The following is a 20473-nucleotide window of genomic DNA, read 5'->3' as shown; positions in this document are numbered from 1 at the left end:
TTTATGAGCAAACAAGCAAGGCTTTAAGCGTATCAAGAAAAATAGCTCTTAAAGCGTACACACGAGCAGACGAAATTGAAGCTCTTGCTTTTGCACTTGAAGCATCCCTCCCTTACAGAGCCAGATACAGGCAAAAGATTTGATGAAAAATGGAAAATGGGCATCAAATACAAATTTGGCAAATACAGGTTCAAACTGTGATCAGCTGGTTGCCATGCAGTTGGTATCACCAGCAAAAGAGGAGGGGGAGATGATGAAGACAAGACAAATACTCTGCAAAGAGCCAAATAAGTAGAGGTTAATTACCTACCTTCAAGCCATACTCTGGAGGAGGAAAGAATCATATTGATAGAGGAACTAAATAAGAGGACTAAAAATGAGATCCTCAACAGTCAGAAAATGAAGCTGATGTATTCACTTCGACAAAAAGAGATTGTGGAAGTTTGTCTGAGGTGTTGGAACGATGGCCTGTTTCTTTCTAATGAGGTAAAAGTAATAGTCTAAAGGTTCAAGATTCACAATGCTTTAGAACATAAAATGAAATTCTTACTTTGTCCGTCTCACTTACAAAAATATTAGAAATAAATAATTGAAATGTATGAAAATACAGTATATACAGAATATACTGTATATACTGTATGAAAATACAGTATATACAGAATATACAGATAACAGGAAGTATGTAGCCATAGTAGTCTTTACAATTCAGGTTATTTTTGTGAAGTTTCTATGTATGTTAAATAAGTTTTGTATACATGTAAACCTATAACGCCCTGTGCTTTGGCATACAATGGTCAGAAAGGTAGAGTAAATAACACTATGACATCTCTTAATTAATTAATTAATTTTGTACTCAAATATTGTGAATCACTGAAAGCAAGCAGTTCTGGAAGTTCTCCCTTTGTTTCTCCATGAAGATCCTGAATTGTTTAGAAAATGAGTATGTTTCATTAATTCTTCTGCTGATATAAAACCTTGAAAACATATTGCCACACAATCTTAGGAGAAATAAAAGGAAGTATATTTCTTTGATTTTAGAAGTGAATTGAGCATTATTGTGTAAAATCCAATACACAGTTCTTTATGATCATTATGATGATTAATGACAGCTTTACTGACAGTCATCATTCACTTACATTCTGTACATTATAAATAAATGTAATTTAGCATAATTAAAAAGAATATACAACCTTTTAGCATTTATGATAAAATGGATTTTTTATTACATTAATTCTTTATATTATTCCTTATGTTTACCTTCTGTTCTATGTTTATGTTCTGTAAAGTTGCTTTGAGACGATGTCTATTGTAAAAATCACTATACAAATAAACTTGAATTGAATTTAATCGAATATTTAGCTTTATATTATCTCAAAATCATGTTACAGTCCTGCCACTATAGAACAGAAAGATATGAAGCATGTAGGTCAAAAAGTTTTACCATAAAAAGGACAGTTGAGTATTTACATTGCATTTGCATCCACATGCAGGATATGTTTACCATGAAATTATAAAAAAACAAAACTTCATAAACCATCCACAATACATCTATTACATTTGGTTGTTTGTGTTGACATGCAAAAAAAAAAAAAATAAATCAGGAAGGGGCCAACACTTTTTCACACCCCTGTACATATGGTGCATGACAAGCATCTACAATCTACATCTACAAGAAGGTTTACAATCTTCCTTGAAGACTGCAGTGTTCACCAGATCTGTTCCAGTTTCCCAGTTCTCCCAGTAAGGGCTGCCCCTAGACTATAAGAGTGAAGCTGTATGTCAAACACTTTTCCTCGATAATTAGCATATTAGTAAATGTACTAACCCTGGAGCACATCTAGTTGCAGACTGGTACTTTTTACAAACTATTATATACTCAAACTGTCAGGACTCAGCCCAGACTTTGGCCATGTGCCTTTTGTTTATGTTCTGTTTTCACATGTATGCCCCGCCCTTGTCTTTTCCTCCCAGCCTCTGCACACCTATCCCTCATGTGTCATGACTATTTAGTTGAGCCGTGTTGCCTTGTGCAGCGCGGAATCCTATTGTCTTCATGTCTGGTTTTGTCTTCGTCCTGTTTCGTGTTTTCTGGTTTATAAAATCCCTATTTTAGCTATCCTGCAGTTGGGTCCGTTTTTATCCCGCGCACACTGACAGAAGGATTCCGCCAGACCAGGACCCAGCAAGATAGCGGCAGCCGTTTGGGAGCATTTATTTATTTTCTTTCTTGTCTGATTTTTTTCCCCGGACATCCTGGTTTTGGTGACATTGGTCCGCATTTTTTGGCACGCGGGTTTCTCCGCGGGGGGCGCCGCCTCACTTCATGTTTGTGGGCCATGTCACCAGCCCGAGTTTTTTAATTTTTTTTTTCGGTGTCCCGTGACATTGCCCCGCACCTGTCCGGTGGGGGGCATCGCTTCACATCCGGTTTCCGTGGAGGACACCGCCCCACTTCCTGTCTGCGGGGGTGTTGCAGGCCCATGTTTTGCTTTTGCCCCATGTATTTTTTTTTTTTGTTTTTTCTGTTCTGTGGAGGATTTTTTCCCTGCCCTCCCTCCCCTTTTCCTGCTTCCCGAGAGTGGTGTCCGTCGGGGTTGCGCTCGGCCCACCTGTTTGGCTGTGGACGCCGCTCGGCCCTCCTGTTTGGCTGTGGACGTCGCTCGGCCCTCCTGTTCGACACTGCCTCACCGTGTGCCTTGCTCCCCCACCTGCCTCACCGTGTGCCTTGCTCCCCCCACCTGCCTCGCCGTGTGCATTGCTCCCCCCACCTGCCTCGCCGTGTGTCTTGCTCCCCCCACCTGCCTTGTTGTTTGCCTTGCTCCCCCCTCCTGGACCCCGTCGGGACCGTCAGGACGGATTGGCGCATTGGGAGCCGCGCATCGAGGGGGGTTACTGACAGGACTCAGCCCAGACTTTGGCCATGTGCTTTTTGTTTACGTTCTGTTTTCACGTGTCTGCCCCGCCCTTGTCTTTTCCTCCCAGCCTCTGCACACCTGTCCCTCATGTGTCATGATTATCAGTACTGTTTAGTTGAGCCGCGTTGCGTTGTGCAGCGTGGAGTCCTATTGTCTTCATGTCTGGTTTAGTCTTTGTCCTGTTGCGTGTTTTCTGGTTAATAAAATCCCCGTTTATTTTAGCTATCCTGCAGTTGGGTCCGTTTTTATCCCGCACACACTGACACAAACTCTCTACAGACTGAAAGGAAAAACAAAGAAGTGACATAACATTTACGTTGCAGTACACAAATCCACTGGTCATTAGTTTAGTATCAGAAACATCTTTTCTGTTCTTTTGTTTCTGTAACAATGACAACACTTCACACAGACTTCCTGAGTTGTTTTCTGTCAGCAGTTTAAAAGTAGAAGTGGACAAGATGTTCCTTTCTAATCACGCCACACAAAAAGACGCTCAGTCACAGAGATAAGGACAGTGCTAGAGTGTCGTATAAATAATATTTTATTTTTTTTATTTTATTAACTTTCTGAGTCTGGATTTAGAATGAAGATCCTCCTCATCTTCACCTTCTCCCTGATTCCAGGTAAATATGAGAACTTCACATTAATCTTCATTGTAAGTGTAACATTAAAGAATTGGACATTTAGCACAGACCTTGTATTCATGGGCTCCTGTGTTTAATGTAGTGAAGTTCAGGGCTGCTGAGACTTTGTGTTTAGCTTCAAAAGCACACAGAGGAGCTTCACTTCACTTAGTGCATGAAGAAAAGTACATGTTTAAGTGACCACGTGACCACGACACAAGTGAACATGATCTCTGTTTATTTACAGTGTAAAACTGAAGAGTTGTTCTAACACTAGTCCTTAACTACATGTCACATGTTTAAAGATCAGGGCTGATGTTCTATTAGAGCGGTCGACCTGCAACCTCATCTCTCTTCTTCCTGTTAATCAACACAAAATGTGGGTTTAATCTCTTTATCAAGTAAAGCAGATATCAGATGTCTCACATGTTTGATTTAGATTATTAGGATGAGAGTTTGGTGTTTATAACACGTGTATTATACATGTAATAATACGTGTATATGATATTCTAACACACACGTATCTCTTGTGTACCTTCCTCTTCTCTTACACTGATGCACCATCTTCCTGGATCATATTTCATTCCACTGTATATTATTCTCCAGCTGGTACTGATGCTGTAACTACAGTAAATGGATACAGAGGAAGATCAGTTCAGATTAAATGTCCTTATGAATCTGGATACGAAGATAACAACAAGTATCTCTGCAGAGGTGAATGTCCCTATGGGGGGAATAAAGACATTCCTGTTGAATCTGGATCTCCTGCTAAAGACCCCAGATTTTCTCTGTATGATGACAAAACAGCCCGAGTCTTCACCGTCACCATCACTGATCTGAGACCTGAGGATGGAAACACTTACTGGTGTGTGATAGATCGGATATTGGCTGATAGTTATACAGAGATTCTCCTGCAGGTTAAAACAGGTGAGTGTTACACAGAGAATAAATAAATCTCACACATTATTTCACTGATTATTAAATATTGTTATTGAGGCAGATTATGTGCAGTGTGTCCCAAACATCTCCATACAGAGAGGAAACTAACACTTTAGTATTATTTATTCAAATGTCTTTCACTCTCTCTCTCTCTCTCTCTCTCACACACACACACACACACACACACACACACACACACACACACACACACACACACACACACACACACACATCAGCGACCTGGGGATAAAAACAGACCCAAATGCAGGATAGCTAAAATAAACTGGATTTATCAACTTAAACACAAAACAGGAACAAAGAAACAATATAAGATGCAAACATGTGAACACAGAACATAAACAAAAATGCGTGGCCAAAATCCGGGCTTGATCCTGACACACACACACACACACACACACACACACACACACACACACACACACACACACACACACACACACACACACACACACACACACACTTACTCACCCTCTTTTGTTCTGTACAATAGACCTGTTTTATCAAGGTTTGTCCGCTTTCCACCAGAAAGAACCCGGTGCTGGTTCAGAGCTAGTGCTGTTGCTGGTTCCACTGGCGAGCCTTCTAAGAACCAGTTTGCCTTTCCATGGGCTAGAGAGCCATCACAGCGCCAAGTCTTACATCACTATATACGTCTTATCTTTCCCGGCAACGTTAGTGCAGCAGTGGCAAACACAACATCAACAATGGTGGATGTTGATTTACTGTTTATTCTCATGGCTTTGCGAACCTACATTGGCATTCAAACATGTACGTGCATCTCAATGTAATTTGTATAAACAGAGCTTGTAATCATGAATAACAAAGTACATAACATTATTTTATCATTAACACAATAAAAAAGAGTTAGACTTAGCATGTAGCTACCTACTGTCGTGTGTGCTGATAATTGATCATACTGCAGTAAAGTAAGTGTATTAAACATTAGTATACTTAAGGTACATTATCAAATGCGCTAACAGTAACCCCACCCCCAGCTTCGCCCATAGCTCCTGACGCAAGTGATTCTTAAGTCTAGACCAGCAACGTTTTGGTACTACTTAAGAACCACTTTTCCTGGTTCAGAGACGGTGCTTTGGCTGTCGAAAAAGAAAGAACCGATTTTACATTAGGCTCCGAACCAGCACTCAAACTGCCTCGGTGGAAAAGGGGCAGTTGTAAACTCAGAGTGATAAATGTACTGTGTCTTTTCTTCCAGTTGATCCCACCATCAGATCAGTCTCACACACCACACACTTCACTCCAACCCATGGGGACACGACACATTCAGTAACAGGTATAAATTATTTTACTTGACTTCTTACATTTACAGCATTTGGCAGACACCCTTATTGAGAGAGATGTACAAAAGTGCTTAAGTCTCTAACATTGAATACGTTAACTCTGGTTCACTAGGCTAAAGAGGTAAGATACCAAGATACCAACTAAATCACTGTTCAGAGTTTATTTATTTATTTATTTGTTTGTTTGTTTGTTTGTTTGTTTTATAATGCACACATACAGCAAGCAGGTAAGAAAGTGCTAGTTGAAGTGTTTCATGAATAATTAGGTCTTCAACCATTTTTTGAAAATAGCCAATGACTCAGCTGTTCATACTCCAACGAGAAGTATATGCCACCACCTTGCTGGCAAAACAGAAAAGAGTCTAGTAGTATACTTACGTCTTACCCAGAGAGATGGTGGGACCCGTCAAGAACTGCCAAATGCTGTAAATGTAAATGTAAATGTAAGAACGAAGTGTGAGGAGTGATGAAGGCTTTGAGGTAAGAGGGAGCTGCTCCATTTTAGGCTTTGAAGGCAACCATCAGTGTTTTGAATCTGATGTGTGCAGCTACCGGAAACCAGTGGAGGGATCACAGCAGCAGGTTGTTGTGTGAGAACTTAGGCAGATTGAAAACAAGTTATACAGCTGCATTTTTGATCATTTGCAGAGGACAAATTGCTTATATGTAGACCTGCCACCAGATGACAACAGAATGAACAACCTGAGCAGCCTGTGAGGAAAAAAAAAATCACCAAATCCTTTTAATGATGTAGAGGAAACAACATGAGCGTGTCACATTAGCAACTTGAAAGGAAAAAAAAAAAAACAGTTGATTGCCCATGTTTACCCCAAGGTTGTGAGCTGTGACTGAGGGGGCTATCAGATCATTATCTTCTTCTTCTTCTTCTTCTTCTTCTTCTTCTTCTTCTTCTTCTTCTTCTTCTTCTTCTTCTTCTTCTTCTTCTTCTACCGCTTATTATGCAGGGATAATTCATAATACCTTGGGTTACAATAGAACAATAATAAGGTTGATTGGAGAGGTAAATGAAATTGCATGAAATTCAAAAGAAGAGATGGTTAAATGAGACAAGAGGAGAGGTGCGAAATACCATCTTCTTGACAACAGTAGACCTGCACCACCAGCCCTACCCATTTCATATGATGAGTGAGGGAAACCATAGGCAGAGGATAGGGCAGCTGGTGTAGCTGTGTTCTGTGGGGATATCCAGGTTTCAGGTAGTGCTAAACAACAAAAAAAAAAATCGGGAGTAGTGCGAATCTAAAGCTGAGATAAAATCAGCTTTCCTTACGGCAGGTTGGCAATTCCAGAGCCCACCTACCACCACTGTTTGAGATTCAGACAACAAAGGAGGGTAGATGAGTGTAACCCTATTTTTAACCCATAAGGTTATACAATAGTTTCCTTATTTTATTTACCCTTAACTAAGAAACCTGGATTCCCTGCAGTGAATTGGCCGGTAGTATTCTATTTACGTCAGTCTCTTATTACAATAAAGAAGTAACTAATATATCAGATATCCTAAAATCACAATAGTTCTTAATGTTATATTAACCATCACAATAAATTAAACACAAGAATACAAATGTAAAGTAGTAAATTAACACCAATATTTATTTTCTTATTCTAGAATTTTGTTATTTTAGATGTGATGTAACAAATCGGTCTCAGTGAGTTCTTAGACCTACAATTACACTAAAGTTCGGCACTCAAATACTGTGTTTAAATAGAAAGAATTGGATTAAGTGGCAAGAAAAGGACACGACAAAATTCCGCACAACTAAATTGAATACAAATGCGTATATTAAGACAGCAAATACAAACACCAACTGTTCACCACTTAGCTGCTTGTCTTTGGTGGGTCCTTAGTTAGGCCTCTCTCAGTCCTTGCAGAAACAATGAATAATCCTGAAAAAAAATGGATAAATCCCAAGGTTGAAGAGAAGAAAAAAAAAAGTAATCCATCTCTCGAAACTTAACAGCCATGAAAATCCACACTCGTTTCAACTGGAGACCTTTTCCTGGAGAGAACTTGTAGGGAAGAACCAGCATGCACAAAGCACCAGGGTTTAATAATGTACAGTGTGAATGTTAGATTATGAAGAACCAGGATTGAAGTGTTAACCCTGGGTAAAGTAGGAGTAGTGTAAAAACATCACACACAAAAAAAATGTTATGGAAAATTCTGTATAAATGGACAGAATACGGTTTAAAATATTGTGACACATTGTGTGGGTTTCAGTTCCAGGATTCACAACTATAACTGTCACGACTGTCGTGCCTGTTGCTCTAGTGCTGCTTCTCATTGGCCTTTTATCAGCTGGAGTGATATGGTGGAAAAAAAAGACCCAAGGTACTGCAAACAAACAAGCACATTTTAATTTATATTCACACAACATGTTAAAGTGTTAATGTGTTTTCTTTTCAAACAAGTGCAGAAACAACCAATGCAGCCAAAGTCACATGAATAAACTTTCTCATGCCTATTTACATGAGAAAGTGTGATAAAGATGTGAAAGATATCACTGAACCCACAAAACAACCGATCAAAAGTCACACAATCTATAAAAAGATATGAAAAAGATGTGAAAGATGGTGTAATGTGCAATCATTCGTGTAGTATGCATATCACTGAACCTACAAAACAACTGATCAAAAGTCAAAGATGCGTAGTGTAGATAAGATGTATATATGTATATATCTAATAATAATCTAGAATTTTTTATTCTGTCAATTCTTTTACTTTTATTATTCGTTATTTCCTTCATCATTAATTATGTTTACCTTCTGCTCTATGTTTATGTTCTGTAAAGCTGCTTTGAGACAATGTCTATTGGAAAAAGCGCTATACAAATAAACTTGAATTGAATTGAATTGAATAAGATATTCAACACATGTAAATATGTTGGGATTTTGTGATTTGTGATTGTGATTTTGTTCATTGTCTTTAGAGAATGTGATTTAAAGCAATCTCTTCTCTCTTCAGGCACTGGAACAGTGACACAATCTTCCAGAGAGGTACAGGCCAGTGATTTGCTTCAGATGTTACTTTCACAAACAATTTACTTACAAACATTTTAATGGATTTATTTTCCATTTCAGACAAATGAAGATTATGAAAATGTTAAAAATTTCCTTCCTGTTCAAACAAGAGAAAAAGTCAGTTTACCTGAATCTGACTACAAGGGTTTAGACCCAACCACCAGCCAATCAGATTCAGTCTACCAGACTCTGTCAATAACTAATAACCAATTAGACTCCAGAGTCTACCAGAGTTTGTCCCATTTCAATAAACATTAAGATTCTGGATACTTCTGTTCGCCATCCTGGACTGGTTTGAACTGTCAAACTGATTATTGTAATCCCACTGCATGTTTCTTTCTGCAAGTTATTGTTTCTTTTTAACTGTAAATTTACTGTTTTGGATCATTTCAATTGTTTTTTTTTTTTGTTTGTTTTTTTATGGATGACAAATCACACACTCTTTGAATTGTATGTTTGCTGTTGGAGCTCTCAAGGTAGCTGCTCATGTGAATTATGAGAGTTGCTCTCTGAAGCAATCCAGCTAATGTCTGGTTTTATTTTCAAGCCTGGCACTTGATTCCCATGTCTCAGGCCACGGCTCGTTATGGGGCTCACAGTTGGCAGAGTATGAGATGGAATCACCTTTCTCTCTCCTTCTCCTGCCACTCCAGAAGTTGTATTTTGGACTTGGAAGCTTGTTTCACAATTTCTTCCTAACAAAACAACAACCTAATGTTGTCTGCTTCAGGCTCTGAGGACCTCGATGTCAGCAACAAATTCTTCTCAGTCAACCTGCCTAACACTCAAAGCCATATAAGACCATCTCTACCCTTTAATGGAAGAGCCTTCACAGAGGCAGGCCAGGATGAAGCATCTCTACATACTGTACCATGATAGTCTTGCAGGCCTAAAAGCTGACCAGCAGAGGGAGTAGGATAGAGGTGAGGGATTAAATCCTGAGATGTGCTGGAACGCAGACTTTGTTCTCCATGCCACCAGGTTAACAGCCCATGCTATCAGGCGATCCATTGCTGCTATGGTTGTCATGGAGATGCACATGTGGCTCAACTTCAAATCAATTCAAATGAATTTTAGTTGGATACAATGGATATTGAGTTTTAGGAGGAATGCTCTCAAGTGGCAATGGAATAAGACGTACTTACAATACAAAACAGTACATAAAATCTGCTCTAATCTTGTTTTAAATATAAGGAAATAGCTGTTATGTGGGTGAATTGCGGAAAAGCTAGGCAAGAATAAGGGACGAATCGTTCAACACTAGCCCTAATGCCACCTCGTCCCTGTATTCTACTGTCACCCAATCTTAAATGACACCACCCCTGCTGGACAGCCCAAGAAAATTGGATGCAGTGGCCTTGAAATCGGAGATTCTTCATTCGATTAAAGCAGACATCGTCCTCGGTGATCAAATCCGAACTGAAAAGTGTGCTTGCAGATTATTTCAGTTCCCTTAAAAAATTAAAGCAAGCAAGAAAAAAAATAAATAATACGTCTGCGATTCACTCTGATATAGATCAGTTGAAGGCTCTGATAAAGGAGGTGGAAGGTGGGCTATCAAATCCCTAAATTTGCCCTATGCTCTTAAATCCCATTAACACAGTCAATCTCTAGCATGACTTCTAATCCAGTTGATATACATTGATTTAAAATCTGGAATCAGTTTAGACGATCGTGTCTTCATAAAAATTTATCACAGTCTGCATCAACTGCTAAAAATTACATGCTCCATCATTGACAGATGAGGTTTGTGCTAGAAAGGGTCTGGTCTCACTATCTGATCTTTATATTCATGGAAATTTTGCATCCTTTGAACAGTTGGTAAAGAAAGTTGACATCCCTAAATCAGATTTTATAGGTATTTGCAAGTTGAACTTTGTAGTATTGAATTTTAATTATTTCTCATGTTGCCCTCCAACTTCTATAATGTAAATCAGTCCAAAAAAAGCTCTAAGCAGGATCTATGAAGCACTTAGCATGTATGATTCAACATATTTAGATCTACTGAAAAATAATACGGGGACAGGTGTAGAGGAACCATATTCAAAAGGACAACCTGTACAAAATAATTCATGGATTTTTTTTATCAACCATTTGCCTTAGACATGCTGTAATACAATTTGGACTAAAGTCAGACTTTTTAAGATTAAAGCTGACAGATCCCACATGATAGATGAAAGCAGTCTCCCTCAGCTCTGCTGCATATGTTCTGGACATGACACATGTTCTAGACCTTCTCTAGAGCCATCCATATTTTTTGGATTGTTTAGTATGGCAAAAAAAATGCAAAATTAAGAAAAAAAAGTAAAATTAAGATACTGCTCTTCTGTTCTCTTCTGTCTAGTAGACTAACACTGATTAAATGGAAAGAGCCTACTCACCTGACATTCAGTCACTAGATAAGGGAAGTCAAGTACCATCTTAAGTTGGAGAAAATTAGATGTACAGTAAGAAGTTCTACTGGGGAAATCGCCAATATTTGGCAACCTTTCTTACCTTTTGTTGAGGAAATGAAAGCAGGCAATATGGTATTGTATAGGGGGTGGGGAATATTATTCATACATGTCATGTTGTTTATTTATTATTATTATCATTATGTCTTTTCCTTTATGGACATCTGATCATGTACATTATGTTCAGTATGATTATGTTTATGTCTAGTGTTGGGGGACAGAGAGTTTAGTTTTGTATACCTTCGTTATTTTGGTATAAATTGAAAAAAATATATATATATAAAAAAATAAACAATGGATATTGTCTCAAAGCAATTTTACACAAACATAAAAAATATAGAATAAATATGAGTAAGAAGGAACTTATCCTCATTTGGGTGACACCAGAGAGTGTGATCATAATGTCCATTCAAAGACTGTATATAGTCAAGTGGAATTTTGGAACCAAAAGCTATGGAGCAACTTATAGGTCAGCATAATTTCTGAGCTCAATATAGATATAAGACTAATTCCTTCCTGCCGAAACCTTCAAATGTTCGAAACCTTAAAATTGGTTTTATTATTATGTGTAATTATTTCCTCTGCATTGCGGTTAGCTTCGTGGGGTCCTCATTTTTTGTTGGCTTCTGTGTTTCAGTTCCTGTTTCCTTTTTTTTGTGTTTTGTTAATAAAATCTCTGTTTTTATTTTGTTATCCCTGCATTTGGGCCTTTTTATCTGTGAAGACACCCCCGTTCTCTGACAGAAATAAATACACATAATAATTAAACCAATTACAACCAAGAGAGTTTTACAAGACGTGACAGAAAACACACTGCCAGAACGCCCCTATTGTTCCGACAGAGAATGTCCAAGTCCTGACACTTTAATACACTCATCGTTTCTCTCACACAAGTAAGAGACAGTAAGTAATCCATAAATACATTTAACATAGGTTTGATTAGTTTTATTTCATATTTAAAGTATGATCTACATTACCATGAAAAAATATATATAAAAATAATGTAATTCAACACTGAACATTTCTGTTCCAGTTAATGTTAAGGAGCACAGGAAAACATATTATATTATCCATATTATAATAAGATATAGTGTTTTAGCTCTTGTTTTACAGTTAAACAGTTTGACACATTGTTCTACTGGGTATTGATGAAGCAGAGAGTTGATGTGTTCACACATATGGACTGAGGTGTTAAGACGACTCTGTACACAGAACATGAACTGTGTTTAATCTCATGCTAACACACCCTGCTCTCTTTAATAACATCTGAGAATTGTTCTAGTTTTTATAGGCTTTTAGAGAACCATTGTGTTGTGATCCATTTTTTCAGCAGTAATTCAGCTGTGGTATTAAATACACAAGTACACAATACAAAAACATCACCAGTTAATTAAGTAAATGTCAGCAAAGATGCATGACTTGAACCAGCTAGCATGATTTCACACAGGATGTGCTGGGCATGTTAATGTCACAAGCTAAACGCTTTCCTTTCTAATAGACGTGCCCTGAATTTAACTGACAAACCCACAGTTGTAGCATAAAGAAGAATGAAATGGTGACAATTCTGTTACAAAGAGCATTTTACAGTACAGTAGAGGATTTCATTCAGTCATGAAGCTGAATATTTATTTTAACCTTTGTATGATGTTCGTATTTTTGTTATTCAGCCAGTGTTCGTGGGTCTGGTGGACCCACTGCATTTTTGGGTTTTTAATTCAACACAATCAAACATTTTATGTTAAAATACTCTACAGATGTTTACTTCATCCCAATTACAAGCAATATAAACAGCATATATGGTTAATATTTGCCCTTTACCTTTATTACATCAGACTTTTTAATTAAAGTGCTACTCGTTTTTTGTTGGGTTTTAGTAAAATTGTCATAAAAAAAGAAAGTCAAATTTATTTAAGTTATGGGTGGGGGAAAATCAACAAATGTACAAGGAAGCAAATTTTTTCTAAACTATTGATGTTTAAGAATATGGGTCACACAGACTCGAACAACATGCAAGGGTTAATAAAATATTCAATAATATTTTCAGCATGTTTTTAGATTGTATTTAATGTGATTAGAGAAAAAGATTTTGTTTTCTCTCTTTCCTTGTCTGAGTATTTGCTCTATTTCAGAAGAAGTGACTAAAACCAAAACAACAGCAACAATTGTTAACCACATCCACTTCTGCTGACTCATTACTTTTTGCTCAGCGGTTGGACATGAGAGATTTATCTTTTCAGTATATATTGAGCAGTAAGGAGGTTTTCTGGAAGTGTTTCATTACAGATGTCAGGGAAGTGTTTTACAGTCACTATACAGGAAGTGACACATCACCCATGTGGTGTATGAGTATGTTGAGTGGTGGTTAGTACATCTACTAATATGATAATTAATGATGTAAAGTGTTTGACATACAGCTCACAAGAACAGCTTCACTCTTATGTAGTCTGATAGAAGTGACAGAAGGCCTCGACTGCACTACAAAGAACAAGATTTGTGACGTTCTTGTACTTGAGCAGAGTTTTAATCCACATGGTGATGTCATTGTATTGCAGAAGATCTCAGGAAACAAACAAAAACATTACTGTCTGTTCCTTCGGTTCACATAATGTCAAGGTCTTCACTTTATGACCATCACAAGCCATTATGGGCTTTAATCTTCAACAAGGATGCAGTGATTATTGAAGGTCAAGGCTTTGCTCTAATGTAGAAATCCCTGGAGCACATCTAGTTTCAGACTGGTACATTTTACAAACTATTATATACTCAAACTCTCTACAGACTGAGAGGAAAAACAAAGAAGTGACATCACAGTTACGTTGCAGTACACAACTCCACTGGTCATTAGTTTAGTATCAGAAACATGTTTTCTGTTCTTTTGTTTCTGTTACATTGACAGCAGCTGTTGTAACAACGACACTCAACACTTCACACAGACTTCCTGAGTGGTTTTCTGTCAGCAGCTCAAAAGTGGAAGTGGACATGATGTTGCTTTCTAATCACGACACACAAAAAGACGCCCAGTCACAGAGACAAGGACAGTGCTGGAGTGTCGTATAAATAATATTTTATTATTTATTATTTTCTGAGTCTGGATTTAGAATGAAGATCCTCCTCATCTTCACCTTCTTCCTGATTCCAGGTAAGTAAAAGCACTTCACATTAATGTTCATTGTAAGTGTAACATTAAAGAATTGGACATTTAGCACAGACCTTGTATTCATGGGCTCCTGTGTTTAATGTAGTGAAGTTCAGGGCTGCTGAGACTTTGTGTTTAGCTTCAAAAGCACACAGAGGAGCTTCACTTCACTTAGTGCATGAAGAAAAGTACATGTTTAAGTGACCACGTGACCACGACACAAGTGAACATGATCTCTGTTTATTTACAGTGTAAAACTGAAGAGTTGTTCTAACACTAGTCCTTAACTACATGTCACATGTTTAAAGATCAGGGCTGATGTTTTATCAGAGCGGTCGACCTGCAACCTCATCTCTCTTCTTCCTGTTAATCAACACAAAATGTGGGTTTAATATCTTTATCAAGTAAAGCAGATATCAGATGTCTGACATGTTTGATTTAGATTATTAGGATGAGAGTTTGGTGTTTATAACACGTGTATTATACATGTAATAATACGTGTATATGATATTCTAACACACACGTATCTCTTGTGTACCTTCCTCTTCTCTTACACTGATGCACCATCTTCCTGGATCATATTTCATTCCACTGTATATTATTCTCCAGCTGGTACTGATGCTGTAACTACAGTAAATGGATACAGAGGAAGATCAGTTCAGATTAAATGTCCTTATGAATCTGGATACGAAGATAACAACAAGTATCTGTGCAGAGGTGAATGTCCCTATGGGGGAAATAAAGACATTCCTGTTGAATCTGGATCTCCTGCTAAAGACACCAGATTTTCTCTGTATGATAACAAAACAGCCCGAGTCTTCACCGTCACCATCACTGATCTGAGACCTGAGGATGGAAACACTTACTGGTGTGCGATAGAGCGGAAATTGAAAGATATTTACACAAAGATTCTCCTGCAGGTTAAAACAGGTGAGTGTTACACAGAGAATAAATAAATCTCACACATTATTTCACTGATTATTAAATATTGTTATTGAGGCAGATTATGTGCAGTGTGTCCCAAACATCTCCATACAGAGAGGAAACTAACACTTTAGTATTATTTATTCAAAAGTCTTTTACTCTCGCACACACACACGATCAATCGCACACACACATACATACACACACAGAGTTTCACTCTTACATTCTCACACTCACACACACACTCGCTCACTCACTTACTCACTCACACACACACACACACACACACACACACACACACACACACACACACAAAGACACACACGATCACTCGCACACACACACAAACACACACTTTTACATTCTCACACTCACTCATACAGAGTCTCACACACACACACACACACACACACACACTCTCTCTCTCACACACACATTCACTCACACTCTCTCTCTCTCACACACACACACACACACACACACACACACACACACACACACACACACACACACACACACATACAGCTGTACATGCACACACACACACACACACACACACACACACACACACACACACACACACACACACACACACACACACACTCACTCACTCACACACACACACACACACACACACACACACACACACACACACACACACACACAAACACACTCACTCACACACTCACTCACACACTTACACACACACTCTCTCTCACACACACTCATACATACACACACCCACACCCACACTCACACACTCTCTCACACACACACATACATACACACACTCACACACTTACCTTTTAAGAAAGCCGGATTTGTAAATGTCACACGCAGACAATAAGGGTGTAAACTCAGAGTGATAAATGGACTGTTTCCTTTCTTCCAGTTGATCCCACCATCAGTTCTGTCTCACACACCACACACTTCACTCCAACCCATGGGGACACGACACATTCAGTAACAGGTATAACCTTTTTTACATGACTTCTTCTTCACATTTCTCTCACATCATTAAATCTGTCTCTTTTTTTATTTCAGATAAGTTACTAACTTATACTACCCACAAAACCCCCATCACTTCCTCATCTCAGGGTATGTAGAATATCTACCATGTTATTTTAAACCTGCTGCTCTGCTCTGTGCTTTAACAACTGACAGGAAGTAACTGTAGACCCATTACCATGTTTTCATTTCCTTTTAACCATCAACATCACAGCACCTTCTAATGATGAACATGTCACAGAATACACACATTACATAAAGAATACACACATTACAGACAGAATACACACATTACAGACAGAATACACACATTACAGACAGAATACACACATTACAGACAGAATACACACATTACAGACAGAATACACACATTACAGACAGAATACACACATTACAAACAGAATACACACATTACAGACAGAATACACACATTACAGACAGAATACACACATTACAGACAGAATACACACATTACAGACAGAATACACACATTACAGACAGAATACACAATTTAGGCCAAAATATTCATTGGAAGTCATATTTTCACAAGACATTTTGCAGTATTTATTATTGTACTACTACCACTACTGCTACTACTACTAATAATAATGTATTCTCAGGGTTTCTCTTGAAATTAGTACATGACTGTCTGTGAAACTTAAAGCTGCAGCCACAGTAACATTCCCACCCAAAGGTCTACTTCCCCTCTACACCTGGTGCACTTGCACTTATCTCACAGTGGGTTTGTGGTCTGGACAGATGTGAAGTCTAAATTTCCAGTTTCAGTCTCCAGGGTGTTTTTACTCATGCAGTGTTTAGTTTGTTTGAACAGAACCCTGTTGTTCTTTGCCTCACTGTGGTCTTTTGCTCAGTTTGGGTAGGTTACAGGTCTTAATACTGAGTTATTCTGTCGACAACCCAACATGTTGGTTTAGAACATCTGCTGTTTTGACAGCATTTTTATTTAATGGTCCAGCTGATAAGACAAAATGTTTCAGAATCTATTTGTGGTTGAAGGTTTTCAGGTAATTGATGTCCACGTCATTAAGTGAAAGTGAAAGTAAAAGTGACGTGACATATGGCTAAGTATGGCGACCCATTTTTTCTCAGCGTTTAACCCATCCAAAGTGCACACACACAGCAGTAAACATACACCCGGAGCAGTGGGCAGCCATTTATGCTTGGGGGAGTTTGGTGCCTTGCTCAAGGGCATCTCAGTCGTCTTATTTTGACTCAAGTGGTCCTGACTGAAATGCAAAAGATAAGGAAAGAAGTGCTAGTTGAAGTGTTTCCTGAATAAGTAGGTCTTCAGCCGCCGCTTGAAAATAGTCAGTGACTTAGCTGTCCGGACCTCTAGAGGAAGTTCATTCCACCACCTTGGTGCCATAACAGAGAAGAGTCTTGTAGTATACTTGCCTCTTACCCTGAGAGATGGTGGAACCAGTCGAGCAGTGCTGGTAGATCGGAGGGTGCGGGGTACAGTGCGAGGAGTGATGAGGGCAGTTCCATAGAGACAGCGGTGAGGACTGATACATTTTGGGCGCTGCGGCTTATTAAATATATGAGAAATAGTCAAAAAGTTTTTCTGCATGAGAAATACAATGTGTGGCAGGAGAGCGTGACAAAAAACCCAAATGTGTGACTGTCACGTTAATGCGTGACACTTGAGAGCCCTGTATGCACAGACACTCACATACTCACACAGAAACACACACACACATATGTGCACACATACACACACATGCACTCACACAGATACACTCACACAGATACACACACACACACACACACACACACACACACACACACACACACACACACACACACACACACACACACACACACACACACACACTCCCATAGACACAAACCTAAAAGTTTAATTGTTCTGTTTTCTTCCAGGATTCCAAACTTTACCTGTCATCACTGCCGTGTCTGTTGTTCTCGTGCTGCTTCTCATTGCCCTTTTATTTACTGGACTGATACAGTGGAAAAAGAAGAACCAAGGTACTGTATTCCATTCACACAACTACTTAATGTGGTAATAAAGTCAGAATTAACTCATGAAAGGTGAACACAGTGAATGACGCACAACACTGAGGTGGCACTTATGTGTGTAATATAAATACACAAAGGTGACAAAAAGTTTTTAGACCTGATTTTCATAATACTGACAATTTGGTGGATCAGGAAACTCCACACTCAGAAACCAGTCACTACACATTCACTGTCCAGATGCCCAAAATAAAAGGAAGATCTGATAGTGAAAACCATAAAATAGGAGCCAATAGGATAAATAGACAATAGGAGTCCAATAATAATAATAATAATAATAATAATAATAATAATAATAATAATAATAATAATAATAATAATAATAATTCTATTATAACGAACTTAATAATAATGAACTTCTATTGCGTTTGAAAGCAAATTAACACTAAATTAGGGCATTTATTAACATTTAATTAATAAATAAGAGTAAATTAAGCAAGTACAGAGAGAAATGTACATGCATGAGGTCCATAGAGACAAGCACCCTTTACAAACTGTATTCATTTATTTATTTATATTATTTGTATTTATAATTTTTTTTTTCAAATATCGTAGTCATCTTTAAAACAGTTGCTTGTATTTTTGTCCAACTTTCAGCCTCATCTTCAGCCCAATCCTTAAAAAGCTCCTCAAACCCCCGTGTGGTGAGTTGTGTTTTTCTAAAAGCTGATTTTAACAAAACCACAACAAAAATTATTAAACATTAAAAAGATGTGGATTTAAAGCATCTGGCATTTAAATGAATGAAAATGAAATATATACAAATTTTAGACCATATTTAAGACTTTAATCTGTTTGAGCTGTTTTTAAGAGCTTTTTTTTTTTTTTTTTTACAGAAATGCATGTTTTATTCTCTCTATTTTTTGTACCTAAATTGAATATAATTGTTTCTTTTCCTTCTTGTGCTCAGCTTCCAGCACCAGTCTGTGACTATGAGGGGATTACAGACAGCAGATCTCTTTCTAACACAATTTACTGCACTGCTCAGTTATCCACAAACCTCCCTGACGGTTCTGAAACCATTTACTGCAACACTGAATTACCGACAACTCCAACTGTTTATTCTACAGCACAAAACCCATCAGATCCTCCTGATCAGGACTTCTACTCCACAGCTCAGTTACCCTCAGCAGTCAGTGCTACTTCACCATCAGTGGTGAAATCAGGTGAAAGTCCAATGTATGCAGCAGTGAGTTTTGAGACCAGCTCTTATGGTGCAGCTCCAACAGCCGTCTACAAGAGCAAGAGCAACTCCTGTATTTATGCTACTGTAAATAGCTAGCTAGCATTCATCAGAATGCTAATCATTCTGAGTTATTTGTTCTTTTTAGCACCCATTTATATATTATATTACATATTATACACCACTTTATTCAGTTCAGTTCAATTTTATTTGTATAGCACTTTGTCATTGTCTCAGAACAGCTAATAAGAAACATAAATGTATATTATACAAAGATTAATATAATACAAAAATTTAAGTTTAATGTTAGACTTATAGTTAAATGTGTTATATTTCTCAATGAACAAACCTGAGATGACCGAGACTGTGGTGAGGAAAAATTCCCTAGAAGGAAGATGAAGAAACCTTGAGAGGAACCAAACTGTAAAGTGAACCTCATCCTCATTTGGGTGATACTGGAGGGTGATTATAAATATACAGTCTGACAATTGTGTATTAATGAGGAGGTTGTTGTCCTCAAGAACGCATATACAGTAGTTGGCATCTCCTCTTAGAATGTCTGAATATTTCATGAAGCAGAGTCCAACTGGAGCTGGAACATCTCTAGATGCCTCAGGATTCTCACAAGGTTGGTTTTATCTCAACGAAGGTCAGAAATCTTGATACGGAACACAACAGGAGCTGGTACAATCTCTGGATGCCTCAGAATGGGTAGAAAGAGAAAAGCAGTGAAGAGGAATTACCGTAGCTGCTGTTCATAATATTAACAAGGACTAGAAGATAATGTGCATTTGGTCAGTTGTTTTAGAGCACAATATTATGGGATGTATTATGTGTACGCCTGATTAAAGAGATGAGTTTTTAATCTACATT

General features: G+C 38.0%; 1 protein-coding gene across 4 annotated transcripts; it reads left to right on the top strand.

The window, feature by feature from the left end:
• The first annotated feature begins 3427 nt into the window (after nt 1-3427).
• Nucleotides 3428-20088, top strand: LOC113646528 (CMRF35-like molecule 5). 4 transcript variants are annotated; one of them, XM_047803594.1, is made up of 7 exons: nt 3428-3538; nt 4145-4465; nt 16247-16324; nt 16399-16452; nt 18265-18369; nt 19015-19061; nt 19328-20088. In XM_047803594.1, the coding sequence occupies exons 1-7, from the start codon at nt 3499-3501 to the stop codon at nt 19697-19699; spliced, it is 1017 nt and encodes a 338-aa protein (XP_047659550.1). In that variant the 5' UTR covers nt 3428-3498; the 3' UTR covers nt 19700-20088. The 4 variants fall into 4 exon arrangements, with proteins under 4 accessions (XP_047659550.1, XP_047659552.1, XP_047659551.1 ...); XM_047803593.1 differs by lacking the exons at nt 3428-3538; nt 4145-4465 and adding exons at nt 14102-14433; nt 15040-15360; XM_047803596.1 differs by lacking the exon at nt 16399-16452.
• The last annotated feature ends 385 nt before the right edge of the window (nt 20089-20473 follow it).

The sequence above is a fragment of the Tachysurus fulvidraco genome, chromosome 18 (genome assembly GCF_022655615.1).
Source record: "Tachysurus fulvidraco isolate hzauxx_2018 chromosome 18, HZAU_PFXX_2.0, whole genome shotgun sequence".
NCBI classification, from domain to species: domain Eukaryota; kingdom Metazoa; phylum Chordata; class Actinopteri; order Siluriformes; family Bagridae; genus Tachysurus; species Tachysurus fulvidraco.
This window is presented reverse-complemented; position numbering and strand designations above follow the sequence as displayed.

Excerpts from the sequence above, each read along its gene's own strand:
- LOC113646528 (XM_047803594.1), top strand. The coding sequence starts at position 3,499 with ATGAAGATCCTCCTCATCTTCACCTTCTCCCTGATTCCAG. Across the intron at positions 16,325-16,398 it reads CACGACACATTCAGTAACAG|ATAAGTTACTAACTTATACT; the intron begins GTATAACCTTTT and ends TTTTTATTTCAG. Across the intron at positions 19,062-19,327 it reads GCTCCTCAAACCCCCGTGTG|CTTCCAGCACCAGTCTGTGA; the intron begins GTGAGTTGTGTT and ends TCTTGTGCTCAG.